The sequence below is a fragment of the Cavia porcellus genome, unplaced genomic scaffold (assembly GCF_034190915.1).
Source record: "Cavia porcellus strain 051 isolate PalLab524CR breed Dunkin Hartley unplaced genomic scaffold, mCavPor4.1 scaffold_16, whole genome shotgun sequence".
NCBI classification, from domain to species: Eukaryota; Metazoa; Chordata; class Mammalia; order Rodentia; family Caviidae; genus Cavia; species Cavia porcellus.
The window spans coordinates 37,694,588-37,711,916 of record NW_026947499.1 but is presented as its reverse complement, the minus strand read 5'-3'; the positions used below and the strand labels follow the sequence as shown (position 1 = coordinate 37,711,916).

Below are 17,329 nucleotides of genomic sequence, written 5' to 3'. Positions count from 1 at the left end.
AAGGTGATTGTGCAGTTGATTTCTCCTGGGACTTCTTTCCCTGCCTGTAGATGTCATCTTCTCTCTGTGTCACCACATGGTTGTGTTTATTCCTCTGCATGATTCTGTGTCCTAATCTGTGTCTTCTTATAAAGACATCAGGCATATTTGATCACATTACATCAACAAACCCTCATTTTATTGTAATCATGTTTCCATTTTAGTATCCTCCAAATACAGTCACTTTCTGGGGTGCTGGGAGTCAAAACTTCAACTTAAGTCTTTCAAGGAGACACAGCAGTTAGTAACAACATGATGATTCAGAATCTTCAAAATGTTTTATCAGCTAAGTTTTAAAATTAGTATTCTTAACCTCAAAAATGAGTTTGAAAAATATATCCTTTCAGATCCATTTCTAACATTTTTCTTTTTTAGACTGGTTCTTGGTATGTACTTCAGACTGGTCTCGAACTAACTATGTAACCCAAACTGGACTAGGATTAATGACAATCTTCCTGCTCCCAGCTCATTGCTATTTATATAATTTAGCAAGTCTATAAAGAGCTGAAGGAAGTAGTAGTTTTTTTAATAAACTTTCAGGGTAGACTTCAAAAAATACTCTAAAAGTACTCTTCATTATCTTGGAGTGGCATACAATGCCCTCCTATTTTCCCACCATTTTATGTAAGTTCTGGGTGGTTCCCCGTGACTGGCATATATATCTTCTGCAACAGTGCTCCCAAGACCTTGAAACACAGCTCTCTCTCTCTCTTTCTCTCTCTCTCTCTCTCTCTCTCTCTCTCTCTCTCTCTCTCTCTCTGCCTCCCTTGCTCTTGAAATTCACAGTCTACCCACAGAAATGAACAAATATAGACAAATAACCATGCCCTGTGTATGGCATAAACGGATGGTTCCTTTCCCTTTGGCTGCCAATGCTGGTAGGCAGTGGCAATCCGTAGAGGCATCAAGGGAGCATTACAGAATGTGATGAAGAGTTAGCTTTTAGCAAACCTTTCACCAGATTCTTGGCTCTGCAATTCTCCAAGTTTACATATTTCCCGAGTGTATCAGTAGGGATTCTTTGATCACAGGAAAAAAGGAATGAGTTTTGCCTAAGTTCAGCAGAAAAAGAGATCACTCAAAGGATATGAGGTGGCTCATGGGAGTGGACGGATGGATAATCAGACTTAAACATATAATGAGAGGGATCAGGGTGGATCTGCGGTACGTACGTCAACTATCTTTCTGTCAATCTTATCATGACATCACCACTGAAATAAACCAACCCTTTCCTTCCCTTCCCTTCCTTCCCTTCCCTTCCCTTCCCTTCCCTTCCCTTCCCTTCCCTTCCCTTCCCTTCCCTTCCCTTCCCTTCCCTTCCCTTCCCTTCCCTTCCCTCTCCTCTCCTCTCCTCTCCTCTCCTCTCCTCTCCTTTCCTTTCCTTTCCTCCCACCCCCTTCTCTCTCTCTCTCTGTCTTATGGAGAAACCCAAAGTCTCTGCACTGAGTTACCTCCCTAGCTCATGTCTTTAAAAATTTTATTTTTAGTATGGGAAAGGGATTTGCTAACTACTCAAGTTACCTAGGCTAGGATAGAACTTGTAAACCTCCTGTTTTAGGTCTCAGAATGCTGGAATTCCAGAGATGCATCACCATGCCTGACTCCAGCTTTCTAATCACATCTTTTCTTTCCTACCTTACAATAACATCCAAAATGTCTAGAGAGAGAAGCTAACTAGCCCACCTTAGTCATGTCTATATCCATTGGCTGGGGAGGGGTATCTCTGTTTATGTCCTCTAGAAGTTTACCCAAATGAAGGAGAATGAGCCCCAAAAGAAGAGTAGGGTACTGGTCCCTTCAAGGTAGAAATGCCTGCTGGTGCTGATGAGTATGCATTTGCTCACGATAACCATTATTCACTTACATACACCCTCAGCTTCAGTAAGGTTTATCTCTGCCTATAAAGGAGGGCAAGAGGCTTTGCTGCCTTTCCATTTTCCTTAGGGCCACAGTGAAGTGTGCCTGCACCATCAGGAAGGAAGAAATTGAGTTCCTTTTACACATCCCCATTGAAACATGCTTACCTCTTCCTAGCCCCTAGTAGAGAAAACTACAGGTATCCTATTTGTGTGCTTCCTTCCGCATTGTGTTTCCCTTGAAAGTGTCTTTTTAAATTCTTTCTCTGTTGAAGTGGTATTTAGATCTCAAAAGCACAGATCAGGAAGACAAATCTTTTCTGAGGCATCAGTCATAGAAATGAAGAGCAGCTATGACAAATTGAAATGTCAGCATTATTAGCAGTATGCTTGAAGCTGTTTGATATTGATTTAATGATAAAACAAGAAATGGGACACATTTGCCCTGAAAAGGGGTATGATGACTGGGAATAATGGCTAAAATTAATGCCAGGGACAGGAAGAATGAATATTAGACCAAGTGTCCTAAATGGGATCATGTTGGAGTCTTTCCAGAATAAAGTTTTGAAACCTTTGAGCCTGGGAAGACTCACAGAGGGATAGATTCATTGGCATATATGTGAGTTACAAGATTTAGCCTCAAAAAAGAAGGAAGGTCACCACTCCTACATTTATTTACGTGTCACAATGAAGTGGGGGAAATTAAAATCTGTAGATTGCTGGCTGATTTGTTGACTCATTTCTTTTTACTTTTCAACTAGTGTTCTAGGACAAATTAGGGGCGTCCAGGATATTGGTAAAGAAGTGTGTGGAATGCAGGGTCTTGTAAAACAGCATTCTTTCGACCATTTTTTAATGGGCTTATAAGTTTCTGATTTCAGAGGGAAGCAGTTTTTTGGGGATTATCGGGGCGACTGAGTTTGTTCATCTTCTGGAAGTACATATTGCCTTTGCTTAAAGAAAGTAATAAGGATTAGGCCATTAGTTAGATAAAATTAAAAGAAGGAAGCACTCACAACTGTCTTTCTTGTGTGTACCCATGTTCCATGAACCCGTGTGGACTTGTATGAAATGAGGGATATTGACAATGGAGAGTGCAGGCCCGTGTCCTACTCTGGACTGGATTTCTAGTCTACTGTCCTCTCTGTTAAACAACATCATTTGAGTATGACTGATCCTGTGAATGTTACTGTAAAGAAGGAGTCATAATTTCAGAAAGCTTATTCAGAAGAGGGAAAAAGCCAAAGGAACAACTCGTGAGGCTTGTTTCAAGAAAAGACTTATTCCAATGCTATTAAAGAGAGATTCACTGAGGACAGGCAATGGACACCTGTGTGGGAAAATATCACCCTTCTTGGGGAGTCCCAGAAATCCCTTGCAGATGGATCCAAAATAATCTGGGATAAATTTTGTTCTTACCCTGGAGACTGATGGGTTTATGATATTTTAGAGCAGGAACGTAACATTAAACATAATTTTATTTTCAGTTTCAAGTCCTTATCTCATTTATGATTGTTTATGACTTAAAAGTCATCTCATTTAGAAATGGGGAAACCAGTTAATTAAAAACCTAGGAAAGAATCACTTTGAAAGTGATACAGAATTACCTTTAACTTTTTGTGTTCATGTGAAATATATAAATGTGCATTGATTTGCCCATCTTTGGTGATTATCTAGGGCCTATGTTGGGAATAGTATCTCTGTAAGTGGAAATGCCTTAAAAATCTTTCCATAAAAATGTAACAATTTTAATATCTATCAGGGGTTAGAGAATTATGGCCCAGTGTATATTCTTGCAAATGAGATTTTCTTGGACACAACGTCAATCCTTCATTTTGTCTGTGGCTGGTACAACGGCAGTGTTGAGTGACTACAATGGCCTCCTACGACCTGTCAAGACTAACACAGTCATAGTATGGTCCTTTGTAGAAGAAAGTTTGCCAACCCCTATCTAACTTATCACTTCTGATTTTGTTTAAAGTGAATGAGAACGTCAAAGCACACCTGAAAGGTTCTGATTGTAGAATATTTTCAGATTTCTGAAGGTTCTATTTCCCCTAACACTTTATAGCCCTCTAGCTCACAGCTAATTAAACTAATTTTTGAGGCCCGCCTTCATAGATTGTTTCCAAAGCACTTAACTTAGTTTTCATAGAAACAGCTCTTTTTCTTACTGAGCTCATTTTTCATCAGTTTACATGATATTTCACTAAATAATGTAATTACAATAACAAGTGCAGCTGGCAGAAGCAGCTCTGGGAACAAATACAACTGACTCTTGGCAAGCAGACACCACAGCGGCGAAGAGCAAGGTAAACTTGTGTGAAACAGTGTTCTCATAGGATGTCTTGGCCCTCCACCAATAGGTTTTACGGAGGGACTGGACAGTATATGTTAATCTGATAAATCTGATAGGTGGAGGGCAAGGAGTAAGCTTCCTGCACTGATGTTTTTTCATTCAGAAACTCAGAGATATTTTTAGTTTTTTCACAGGGGCTTTTTCTTTCTTTTTCACCATGGCTAGTTGACAAATGTGTCTTTTTCTCTACTCTGCAAGGTATAGGGGAACTAGAACTCCATATGTCTTATTAGACTATTTTATCTTCACTATCTAGCATAGTGATCTGCCCATGGTCCATGCTGAAGATATTTCTTGACTAAATAACTGAATGAAAGCAGGCATTCCTATAATGTGCCATCATGAAAATACTGTCAAGCAAATCTAAGACTCATGAGTCTTCCCACAGTTATTGGGTGAGTGGGGCTTACATTTCCTTCCTTACTGTGCTTCTACTACTGAGGAATATTTGGACTTTGAAAGAGGGAGAAGATGTTGAGAATCAGAGAAAGGCACCTCTGTGGTTCTGATAGCTTAATTCCAGGCAGTCCACAAGATGCACTGTGTTGCTCTGGATGAAGCCAATAGGTTTATGCCAAGATGATGATTAGCAATTTGCATTCTGCAATCCACATCACTTTTGTATCTAGCAGAAATGAGAAACTTGCTTCTAACTGGCAAATTAAATATTGATAATACAGATATGCTGTATAACATCTTTCACAGGCTGGCACCACGGTTACTATGTTGCTAAAACTTTAGTTATTTGCATTCACATATCACCATTTTTGGCATCACTGTGGATCTGGAACATTATATAGTTAATATTTATCTTTAAAGCAGCTCAAGGTTTTAATTTAAATCAGTACATTTGCTAAGATAACTCTGCAATATCATTGTAAATGGAAAACTAGTATTAGTAGTCATTAATGAAAGCTAATGGAAAATTAAGTCATTGAATTCTAAAAATTATTAAAATCCTTTCCTATACATTGTATCTAAGAATTTCATAGGCATTAATTATTTTAATATAGGAACATATGCACCTAGAGAGACACCTATGTATACAAACATGCACCCAACTTAAAATATGTACAATTATTATCTCCATTATACAGATGAGGAATTGGAGGTACAGAGGATCTAAGTAACATGCCCTAAATGTACTAAATTGGGAAGTTTAGTTTTTTTATCTCAGTGGGCCTAACTCCAGGCCCCTGTTTCTTAACTGCTATATTTTGCAAACAAAGTTTTAAAAGTCTGTATAGATGCTCTGGCTGCTGCAGGCTGTAAGCCTGAGGCATACACTCCCATTAGAAAGAAATCTTAGAAAGTGTTAGAGTCTTGTTAAAGCTCATTGACATAAAAAAGGATTGAGAAAGAACTAAAAGGGAATAACTTTCTCTCTAAGTGATTTACCCTTTCTGAAACATATAGTGTTCACTTCTAAAACCTGTGGGTATCACATAGGGTGTCTTACTCTCTGGGAAACACTGAATTAGAAGCTGGGTTTAGCATACATTTCCAAGATCTTTCGCTTAGCTTTGATTCCATGTGGAGTGAGTCCAATGAACATGTTTAGGAGTCTGTACAGAGCTAGCAATGGCTCCAGTTCCCCAGTAATACAGTCTTTCCTTTGACAGATGGCTGTGGGTAAATAAGTCTATTTATACCACTTCCTTGGACAGCTCTAGTTGTACCAGGATGAGCAGCTGATACAAAATCAGCCAATAGGTCTCCTTTTTCAGAAATTTGTAATCAGGATACATTGATACTCCCTAAATCTATGAGAAGTGATGCAGCATAAACCAAACCATAAACCATGGAACATGTTAGCAGCATACAAATATAGAGAGAATCCTTCTCAAAAGAACAGTCCAGAATGAATCCCCAAAGAAAGACAAACACAAGAGATGAGAAAAGAGAACTAAGCAACTTTTGACAGCTTCCCAGTTCAGATGTCTGCTTCTTGGGAGGTCTCACTGCTTGTCCACCATTCACATTCAAACAGCCATAACTCAAACAGATTTCTTCTCAGTCAAACTTTAAGTCATTAACTCTCTCCTGTTAGTTGTCTTCCAGTGTAGGAAGTCACACTGTGTCCACACATTTTGTCTGTCCCTGTTCCTTGGCCTGGTACATATAGAAAGAAGAAGAATGAGCAATCTAACGGGGATGGAACATATTAACAAGAGTATGAGCTACAGACCTGAGATTTAGCTCAGTGGTGTAAGTGCCTACCTAGCAAGCTCATGTTAGTGAGTTCAATCCCAGGTACCGAAAGAAAGTTTTGTTGAGGATGGACTACACAAATTTTTAAAGTATTTCACAAAAATCACTTTATACAGTCAACAATCCTAGGAATACAGAATCTCCATTTTATACTCAGGGAAACTGAAGCTATAAGTAGCATTTAGAACTGAGATTTGTAAGCATCCTGCCCCAGCATCCTATACCAACTCCCAGGGCATGCGTTCATTATATTGCTCATAAAGATTTGGGCCCATGGAACAGGTTTTAACTGAGTTGGGAGTCATGCTTTTGCCTGTCCAATAATGTTCTAACCAATTTGTCAACTCGGTCCAAAAACAAAATCCAATATTGATAGAACCAAATATTCCTTTGTAGCAAAATATTTAACAGATGTTATAAAAAATAGACATTTGAATCCCTCACCTTATGTCCACACAGTCTTTACATTCAGGGACGACAATAAGGTCACTTAATTTCTCTCTTAATCATTTATTTGTCTGAAGGTTCCACCTGCCAAGAAGGCAGATTTTGATAGTGGAGTTATGACAACTAGACAACTATTATTAGTACAACTCGTTGGTAGTGGTTAGCTGTGATCTCATGGCAGGCTAATAAATGCGGCCAATAACCAGGACTACTTAATATATGGAGTCCATGATGAGCTCTGATTGACCATCTCCCTGTAAAGAATGCAGGTAAGGATTTGACATGTAAGCTCCGAAGGTGGTTCAGTCCACACTATGAGTAGGTAGAGAAACTGGAAGAAAGAAAAAACATGCTTTCTTTTGTGCATTTTTCTCAATAGCAATATGCCTAACAACCAATAATTTCTTAAAATAGTTAATCTTCTGTTAGAAATACACTCTTCGAGACTCTTCTCTGGGAAGAGTTCAGGCTAGGAAGCTCATGGTAGGATCTCCTGGGCTAAATGGGTACAAAGGTGAGGGTCTCATAACTGCTGCTTATACTTAATGCTGAGGGAAAAAACAAAGATTGCATTCAGGACAGTTCCAAAAAACAGCAAATTACAAATATCAAGTCAAGATGATTAGAAGAGTAGATTGGAGTTGGGGGATATGATGAGTGAGATATGAAGTTGGCATGGCTAAGTGGATGTGGAATTGCACACTCAGGAATTTGCCAAGGATTTATATGTATGTCAGTCCCACAGCCACATATGTGAGGTGAAAAGGTGTAATGAAAGGCTTGCTGGAAACCAGAATCACAAATCACATGCAGAACTGATCTGAGTTCCTTCTGTAGCATTGTATTGGGTAAATGCACTAAACTTATTCCCTTCTCTTTCTCTTTAAGGAAATCATGGTTTTGTTTTTGGTGACAATGTTCTGACTTCAGGGATGAATTCTGACTGGTGTGGCCAATCACTAAAATCTTAAAGCCTTTTGTTAGTAATTGATGTAGACACAGGCCAATGAGATGTAAGAGTTTTTTTGCAGAAAAGCCTGATGGGAGTGAGTTTTTTTCAATAAAATTCAAGATCCTTAAGTGGAAAGCTTATTTACTGGATTCCTTCTGATGAAACTGGGGCCACATGAGGAAGTGGTTCTGGGAGAGAGGCAGCCATCTTGGAGGAAGGAAAGTCCAAGGGAAGTACACAAATTTCAAATTGATGCCCTGATATCAAACCACAGAATTTGCCCTTGAACTGGGAGATGAGTACATGTTTTTATCATTTAAATACCTGCTAGTCTGCTTTTCTGTAACTTGCAGACAGAAGCATCCTAACAGCCAGAATGCATAATTTTCAAGTCTTTTTCATAGTACCTTCTGCAAACCAACAATGTTCCATGACCAAGTGAGTTTGAAAAATGTTGTTTATATTCATCTCTCTGTACTTCACTGTCACACATTAAATATCTAAGAAATTTGCTAATTACAATTTCTTTAAATTCTTTAACTTTGCATTTTGTGAAATTCATTAAGCATAGAATCTTTCTTATATCTTTTAATTTTGCACAGAGCCCATTTTCAAAATGGCAATGTTATTTGAAAAAAAGTAAAGGAAACTGGAATGAACAGGTTGTAGATATGGTAATCCCCACATGGTATCCATGTGCACAAAAGGGGCAATTTCATTTCTCTGCATTATCTGCTCTATCCAGGAGCCCAGAAGAGAGGATGTGTTTCACAAATACTCGGTTGTATCAGTAAATTCAGACCCAGATGTCCTAATGAAGGAGTTTAAGTACAGTAACATGACCACAACAACTTTCCACTTGTCCTGTGCAGCAAACATTGAAACACATTCAATTGATGCATTTAAAACATATTTTAAGTGTGACTGAAAGAGATCCTTAAATGACACCAGTTTCTAAATAGGTATCATTGGACTTCCATCCTTTTAAAGCAAAAATGAGATTAAGGAAAGTGCCTTTCATTAAAATGCCTGAATATTAGCAGTTCAGTTTCAAATTGCTTGCAGAGACCCTAAAAAGTAAAGTGCCTCTGACCAATTAAATAAAAGTGTTTTCTTTGAGGGGAGTTTTCTAAGGAGTTTTCTTTTGAGATAGTAAAAGGGATGAATGTGTACAGCAGAGAAAGGAGAAAAGTAAGAGAGGAAGACAGAGAGGCTAGGAACAGAAAAAGAAGAGAAAGAAGAAAATATCCATAAATAAGACAGAGATATCAGAGATAAGCTTCCTGAAATGAAAAATGACACAGTAGGATCTTCCAGAGGGACATAGGTACATAAACCAAATGAGAAGAAAAAACTTTACTGCATTCCCTTTGGTACCATTTAAATTCAACCACATAAACCTGTGTTTTATCCATTCAAATGCATTATCTATTGATCCAAAACACAAATTATCTTAAAATGCAAAAACAGCCACTACAATTGCAATAACAATGCACACACCCATGCTGTTAGAGATGCTAATGGGGGTGGGGGTGGCTACAGGAGCCACACCAAGGGCTAAAGTAATGATCCACTATCTCAAACCACTGCTTGAGTTCATTCAGCAGAGAGAGGAAGGCTCCATTCTTGCTGGGCCACACCCTATGACAATGTGCTCATGAATGAGAAATAACCCTTCAAACTGCAAACAACCACCTCATCAACTTCTTCATCCTTCACTTGCCAGGTTCATTTGCAACAGAGATTTCAATATTATCTTAATTCTAAGGAATTTATCAGGCAATCCTGGAGACAAAAGGCATACATTTCTCTTATCTAGCACTGACCTAGTTCTGGCCATCTTCACCCTCCAAACAGGAAAAGAAATCTGAAGTTGCAATACATTATTTACTAGGAAGTAGCAGTAATTCAGACTGCAGGGGAAAAGCAATCAGAGGGCTCAGAAAAACTTAAAACATCTTGAAGGCTGTTTCATGAAGGAATCGAACCAATGTTGGCACAGGTGTTTAGCAGTGCAGTGGATAGAGATGAAAGGTTAATAAAGAGGACCATGCTGGGCCCGCACATAAAATACTTATGCATAAAAGGAAAAGAAACCTCAACTCACAATCTAAGCTTTGTGCAGCTGGATTCTGTTGTTTGTTTTATACAAGGACTTAACAAACTTGATGCCAATAACAACCGCAAAAATAGAACACCGCAAACCATTGCCATCTTGAGACTGCTGCTAAGCAGCTGCTTTGAAATGTAACAAAGCAGTATATAAAGGCATTAGACTCATGTAATAAATTATTCTTGTGAGGTATCTTGGAGACCAGTGGTCCCACCTCACTGCTGAGAGTTTAAAAGCAGCAGATTTTTTTCACTCTCATAACAGCCGGAAAACATGAATATAAGTCACATTATCCAGTAAAAATTGCAAAACTGTATCAGTGACATTCAAGATTGATCATGAATGCAAACTCTTCCTGTCCAAAACATAAATGTGTTTTAAATAAACAAATAGACAGAGGGTACAGTGTTGAGGAATTCTGATATTTCTTAAAATGCTCAAGCCAGAATCACGTCCAACTGAGAAACTATGAAATGTAAAATTGTGCAACCAATTCTACTTATAAGCAACTGTTTCTCCCCACCTAGGGAACACTTGTTACATTCCATACACTTTAGAATGAAATAACACCTTCTCCCATACATGTACACAAATAACACTCAAATCAAAAGGTTCATGGATGATTTGAATTCTTATAGAAAATGCCCTTGACATATGAGTTACTCATTCACCCCAATCCACAGCAACGGTGCATTTTAGCCACTCAGCAAACAGGCTGGAATTCACATTATGGAGGCAGCAGGGCATCCTTTTGACCTTTTTTATTATTTAGACCTCATGTTATACACAGAAAAAAGTACAACGATATCAAACAAATTCCAGAAGAGAAGTATTTATTGCTGAATCTAAATCAAAAAATCCATAGCTACTATAATGACGCTTCAAAAGAAGATATACTGTATTTACCCGCTCAATCAATACTAAATTAGCTGGGATAAATATTTTTAACTCTACCAGTCTTAAGATGAAGCCTGTTATTTAGAACCTGTGTCCTGGGAGAGACAAGGAAATTTTTGCTTATCACACAGAAGTGAGAACTAGGAAGCATTTTACAAGCAGATGAACCTACCCTTAGCTGCTCTCTTTCACAATTCATCTGTTGCCTTGAAACCTAAAAAGAAAAGAAAAGAAAAAAAGAGAAAACAGGGAAAGTCAGCAAGCTTTGCATGAAAAAGAACATGAAAGAAAACAGAGTTACTTGTCAACACTTAGTTCAAAGAAAATCCAGAGTTAATTCATTATGTAATTAAAATTTCTTAGGTTTATAAATCCCAGGCTTCACTTGGATCAGGGTGAATGGGAGACTTAAAGTTGGAGCAGGAGAGCTGTACAGAAGAGAATGCTTGAGCACAGTCTTTACAGGGCGTGGGCTCCCCTTTTGGTGTGACTTCTTGTCTTGCTCTGGCTAGCAGCTGTAGACAGCCTTAATGGCAGAACTGAGCTGCTGGTGCTTAGGCGTGACAACACCACCCTATCTTCTCTAGCGTTATGGGCCAGTAATGGCAACTACATGTAATAGGATGGTAGTAACTGCCCACATTAGAATGTTAAGAAAGATTCTGAAAGCAAAGCTGATATGAGAAAAAGAATCCCTCATCTGTTGGTGACATCTGCCATAGCTGAGATAGAGATAGAGAGAGAGAGAGAGCGAGAGAGCGAGCGAGAGAGAGAGAGAGAGAGAGAGAGAGAGATTAACAAAACATATGCCAATTATCTTTGTCCTACTAACATGCTTTTGTAAACATTCCAGGATGCTTCATTAGTGTGGCATATAGTACATTATTCAAGCAGGGGAAAAATGTGAGTTCAGAGGGATGCAAAGGAAAGTGTTACATGATGGTACAAAGGATATAGTTGAAAAGTGAAGTTTCCAAAGCAAGTGATATACGGACAATATTAAATGAGAATCAGTGGATTCTACCTGCAATGCAAATGACTGAAAAGAAACTTAGAACTGCATTTTGAATTTATTTTCCTTCTATTTTTTTTTTTAAGCAATACAAAAACTTTTGACTCTCAGCCTACAACAGTGTTCTGTAAGTTTTTGAAACTTTTACTGAAGGATAAGAAGGTTTAGAAACCAACTTTTGATGTATATTTTACACATTTTGTATTGAAAGTTTCTTTCTACTTTTTCTAAAACAAAAACAAAAATAAGAATCTTTAGGATGCACCAGAACTAAAAACCTATATATCAGAGTTTTTTATGCCTTTTAAACTAGAAAAATAACTTGTAAATACAGCTCTTAAGAAAATAAGCAGAGACATATGCAAGTGTTTATGTTCATATTAATTAAACATAACATTATTTAGGAATTAAAATGTAAACATTAAACTAATATATAATTAGAAAATTAAAAATAGATCACAGATACATTATGGATAGCACAAGCACTTAAAATCATGCTTTTAAAAACCATGATAAATGTTAAAATATTCTTTAGCTTTTTAAGAAAAAGAGTCACAAGAGCACACACATTTTGTAGTTCCTTTTTGTCAGATCACTAAGGAAATTGAAGAAAGATATAATAAAACAGTGAAAAGCACTGGGAAGGCATACTCAAAATACTAAAAGAAAATGAGTACAATTGCATAAAAATCCACGTTGAATTTTATTTGAAATAGGTAACTTTATGTTACATAAATTATACCTCCATAAGTTGTTAAAACATTAAGCAATCAAATCTGGGAAGACAGACCAGATTAGTGTTTGCCAAAGACGGAGGGAAGGGAAACAGGAATTACTGCAGAATGTGTATGGGTTTATTGTGGTATATTTCAAAGTGGATGGCAATGATTGTGCAAGACTGTGAGTGTACATAAAGCCAAAATGTGCATCTTAAGATCATTAAAATAGTAAAATTTTAATGTATGTTTTATCACAAAAATAAAGTAAATAATAAGGTCTTATTCTGACTAAAATGGAGTGCATATCCTTCACTGGGTCTTCGTGATGAACATAACTTTATAATGGTAGAATGGGTGGACCAGAGAGTAGTCCCCCAACACACACACACACACACACACACGCACGCACGCACGCACACACACACGCACACACACACACATCTGCAGACATGGATGCAAAGCAACCTAGTATCTAGCATTGATCACCACATATAGATAGAATCCTAGGACTAGCTCTCTAGTTCTGTCTTAAGAAGGAGAAGAAGAATCTTAATACTCAGAAAGTGGAGGAAGTTTCCCTTCCTCCTTCCTTCCACCTCCGGGAGATCTCAGACTAGTGGCATCAGTGGCCTGAGCAACAGCGGCCAAAGTGGATACCTTTGCCAAAAGGGAACCATCCTTCAGGATCTCAGAAGGGGCGTCCCAAATGAAAGCCCATGAACAGGATCTGCAGTCTGGGAGGAATTTATTTTCTGGTGGAGAACAAAGCAGGAGTTCTAGGTTACAAAAATTACTCTGAGGATCCTGGGGAGTAAATAATTTGGGGAAACCACCATACAAAGGATTTTTTAAGAACATTTGAACCACTGGAAAAGATTAGAAGATGCAGACACACTACAAACACACTCAAGCATCATATCTTTGACAAAGGGGCCAAATATGTGCAGTGGAAGAAGGATAGCCTTTTTAATAAATAGTGCTGGGAAAACAGGCTCTCTACATGATGAAGAATAAAAACTCATATCTATCACCATGCACTAAAGTAAAGTCAAATGAATCAAAGATCTGAATATTAAAATAGAAACACTAAATCTACTGAAAGAGAAAGTAGGTAGAAATCCTGAAGACACAGACATAGGTAGAGAGTTTATGAACAAAACCTCAACAGCACAAGAAATACTTCAAAGAATCAATAGCTGGGGTCTGATCTTATTAAAAAGCTTTTGCACAGCAGAAGAAATCAACAACAAAGTGAACAGAAAATACACAGAGTGGGAAAAATTTAATCAAATTTTCCTTCAGATGAAGGACTTCTATCTAGAACATACAAAGAATTGAAAAATATCAGATTCCGCCCCCCCCCCAAATTCAAAGACCCACTCAAAAAATGGCATCTGAGATTAACATATACTTCTCAGATGAAGAAACAAAAATGGCAAATAAATATATGGAAAAATGTTCAACGTCACTGGTCATTCAAGAGATGCAACTTAAAACAACACTGAGATTCCATCTCACACCAAAAAGAATGGCTATCACCAATAAATTAACCCATAACCAACACTGCAGGTACTGTGAGGGAAAAGGAACTCTTCTCCACTGTTGGTGGGAATGAAGACTGGTACAACTACTGTGAAAATCAATGTGGAGATTCCTCAAAAAACTAGCATTGGAAGCTCCATTACATCCATCTATCCCCTTCTGTGGTATCTTCACGGAAGAACTAAAAACATCACACCACAGCCATATATGTGCATCCATGTTTATAGCAGCATGATTTGTAACAGCTAAATCTTGCAAACAACCCAAATGCCCATCAACTGAGGAATGAATAAAGAAGATGTATTTTTTATACAATGGAGTACTTCTCAGCCATAAAGAAGTATAAATTTGAGACTTTAATAGGCAAATGGATGCAACTTGAGACCATACACACAAGTGACATAAACCAGTCTTGCTGGTATAAGAAACTGAAAGAGTAAATAAGGCCTTATAGTGTATAATAGATGTTGTGCAATGGGAAGAAATTGTTCTAAAGGAAAAAGGAACTAGGATGGGTAAAACGAGAAAGGACAGTAGGAAAAAGGGGAAAAATGCAAGTCAGTTACACTATTAGTGTCCTCATTAAAAAGGAAGGTTTGGCCAGGGAGAGAACAAGTTAGCATTTCCCGAGAATCAGCCATGCTAGAACATGGGACACCAACCTAGAAAGCAAAGAGCCATCCTTCTTGGTAAGCAGCACAAGCTGCAGATACATCAGGGAGAAAACAAGTCAGCATCTCCCGAGAATCAGCTGGAACTTGGAAGACCAACCCAGAAAAAAATGCGTCATCCTTCCTGTAAGCAGTGTGAGCAACTGGATGATGTTGAGGTCAGCAGTAGTTGATAGCAACTAAGAAACATAAATCAACTAAAATGCTTGCATTGTTTGGTTGAGTATGATGACCTGGGGCCAGAAGTCTGAGCATCTCTTGGGAGGATGACTGTATGCAATATAGCAAATATGGGGGATTTCCTTCTCTCTTGTCTTTGAAGGCCGATATTGTTTTCACTGTTTTGCTTTGTTCTGATTAATTGTTTTGCTCTATTCAGTATTTGTTTTGATTGGTTTTATGGTGTTCTGTTTTTGGTTTGATTTTGCTATAACTGATTGAATGGATAACTATTGTGAAGAACAAGATATTCTATGGTGCCTACTATTGTTATCCCGGTAACTTGCTCTGAAGTTCTGTACCGATTTCACTATATTGTCTTGATTGGCTTTGTTCTGTCTTGTTTTATTGTATTTTACTATTTTTAAAATAAAAAGGAAGGTTTGTGCTAATATCAGTTGGGGAAATTTTTATGCCCATTTCTTGTGCCCTAAGCAACTACTTTAAAGATGACAACATGTAATGTATTAACTATTGTTATTCTATTATTTCATTATGAAATTTTGTTTTACCTTTTTTCCATAAAACAAAAGAATACTTGTACTCATTTCTGAGCTGCATCTGTGTATCTGATCTTAAAAATATTCCATATACTTTGTTATGATTGGTATCTAAATGTCCCCCAAAGCTTCCTGCTCTCATGGGTGTGTTTTGAGGAGGAGACTGGATCTTGGGGGCATGACACTCATTTCTGGATTAGTTTGATGATGAGTTTATAGCTAAATGTGATTTGGGAGAGGAAGTCTGGTTGAAGGAGGTGGGTCACTGTGGGATATGGTCTCGAAGGATGTACCTCTCTTCCTCCTCCTATGCCATAAGCGTCCCTTGGAGCCAGCCCTCTATGGACAGGAGCCTCTACAAACTGTGAGCCAAATGAGTCTCTCCTCTTTTAATCTGTGGGTAGTGTCGAGTATTATGTCTCAGCAATGAGAAAGTAACTGAGACACTTTGAGAACCAAATTAAGGGCTCAGTCTGTTGGACACACATGCAGGACACATTCAACTCTGATTACACAAGCTTTGTCACCAGAACTGACACTGTAGCAAACTCTGCAGCAGAGAGGTGAGAAATTTTAGCCTAAATTCAGAAGGACTTAATGTGACTCCAACAGACCCATCAGCAAATTCCACAGAACTCAAACAACACACAGAGACTCAGAACTAATATGCCCAGCACATAAGCCATTTGGCCTGCAAAGAAGTAGAATATCTCAACTCCAGAGAAAGGGATATTCACAGACAGGAACACCAAGATGTCACAAGTATTACAATGATCAAATGAAGACTTTAAAGCAATTATTATAATGCCCCAAGAAGTGAGAAAAAAACACATCACCAATAACATGGGCAGTGCTAGCAACGAAACAGAACACATGAAAAACAAGCAGTCAACTTGCTTGTTTTCTTCTAGAACTATAAAATACAATCACCTAAATTAAAAGAAAAACTATTGAATGAGTTTCACTGCATAATGGATAAAGCAAAGTAAAATCATTGACCAAACATACACATTAATAAAAAGTATACAAATTAAACTCCGAGACTTAAAGTTGGTGGGGAGGAGGTGAGAAAAGAAAGAAACTCAAAAATCTAACTAATTAATGATACTCACATCAGTGGAATTCTGGAACATAAAGATGAAAGTTCACTGAAGAAACATTGCTGGAAGAAATGATAGTTGACCCTCCCACTAACACACTTGGAAAAAGATATAAACCCACAAGTTCAAGAAGGTATGAAATCCTACAGAATTAAGATCAAAGAAATCTACATCCAAGTTTATTATGAACAAACTCCTGGAACCTTAAAGAAAAACTAAAAGACAGCAAAAAAAAAAAAAAAAAAGTGATGGGGTACTTAAAAGGGAACAAGACCTCAATAACTGTGAACTTCTTGTTTAAGACAAACATAAAACAAAATAAAAATAAGGCATATGGAAGAAAGCACCATAAAATTTTAATTCCTGAAATAAGAATGATCAATCTAGAATTTATGCTTAATGAAACCATACTTTATAAAGGGATGCCATGATTGGGGGCATAGCTAAGTGGTGAAAGGCTGCCTGGTGTACCCAAGGCTCTGGGTTCCATCTCAACATTCAGATGGGGAGGGAAAAGCAAAAGAAAAAAAATAAGGTGAAATGTGATGATAACTAACAAATTTCATTGCCAACAGACCTGCTGACAAATAAATGCTACAGAAAATTTTCCAGACCAAGGGAAAAATATCTGAAGGAAACTTGGAACAATAAGAATTAAGGAAGATGAATGGAAATGGTAATGTATAAATATA

At 37.7% G+C, this 17,329-nt stretch overlaps 1 protein-coding gene across 26 annotated transcripts in view; it reads right to left on the bottom strand.

Annotated features, from left to right (window-relative positions):
* Rbfox1 (RNA binding fox-1 homolog 1) overlaps positions 1-17,329 on the bottom strand; it is a 2,027,889-nt gene that overhangs the window by 550,675 nt on the left and 1,459,885 nt on the right. For 25 of the 26 annotated variants that reach the window (XM_063226464.1, XM_063226445.1, XM_063226453.1 and 22 more), the window contains one exon: positions 11,047-11,088. The exons of the other annotated variant lie outside the window; for it this stretch is intronic. In XM_063226464.1, the coding sequence (XP_063082534.1) occupies positions 11,047-11,088 (42 nt within the window). The remainder of the gene's footprint in view (positions 1-11,046; positions 11,089-17,329) is intronic. 26 annotated transcript variants of the gene reach the window in all.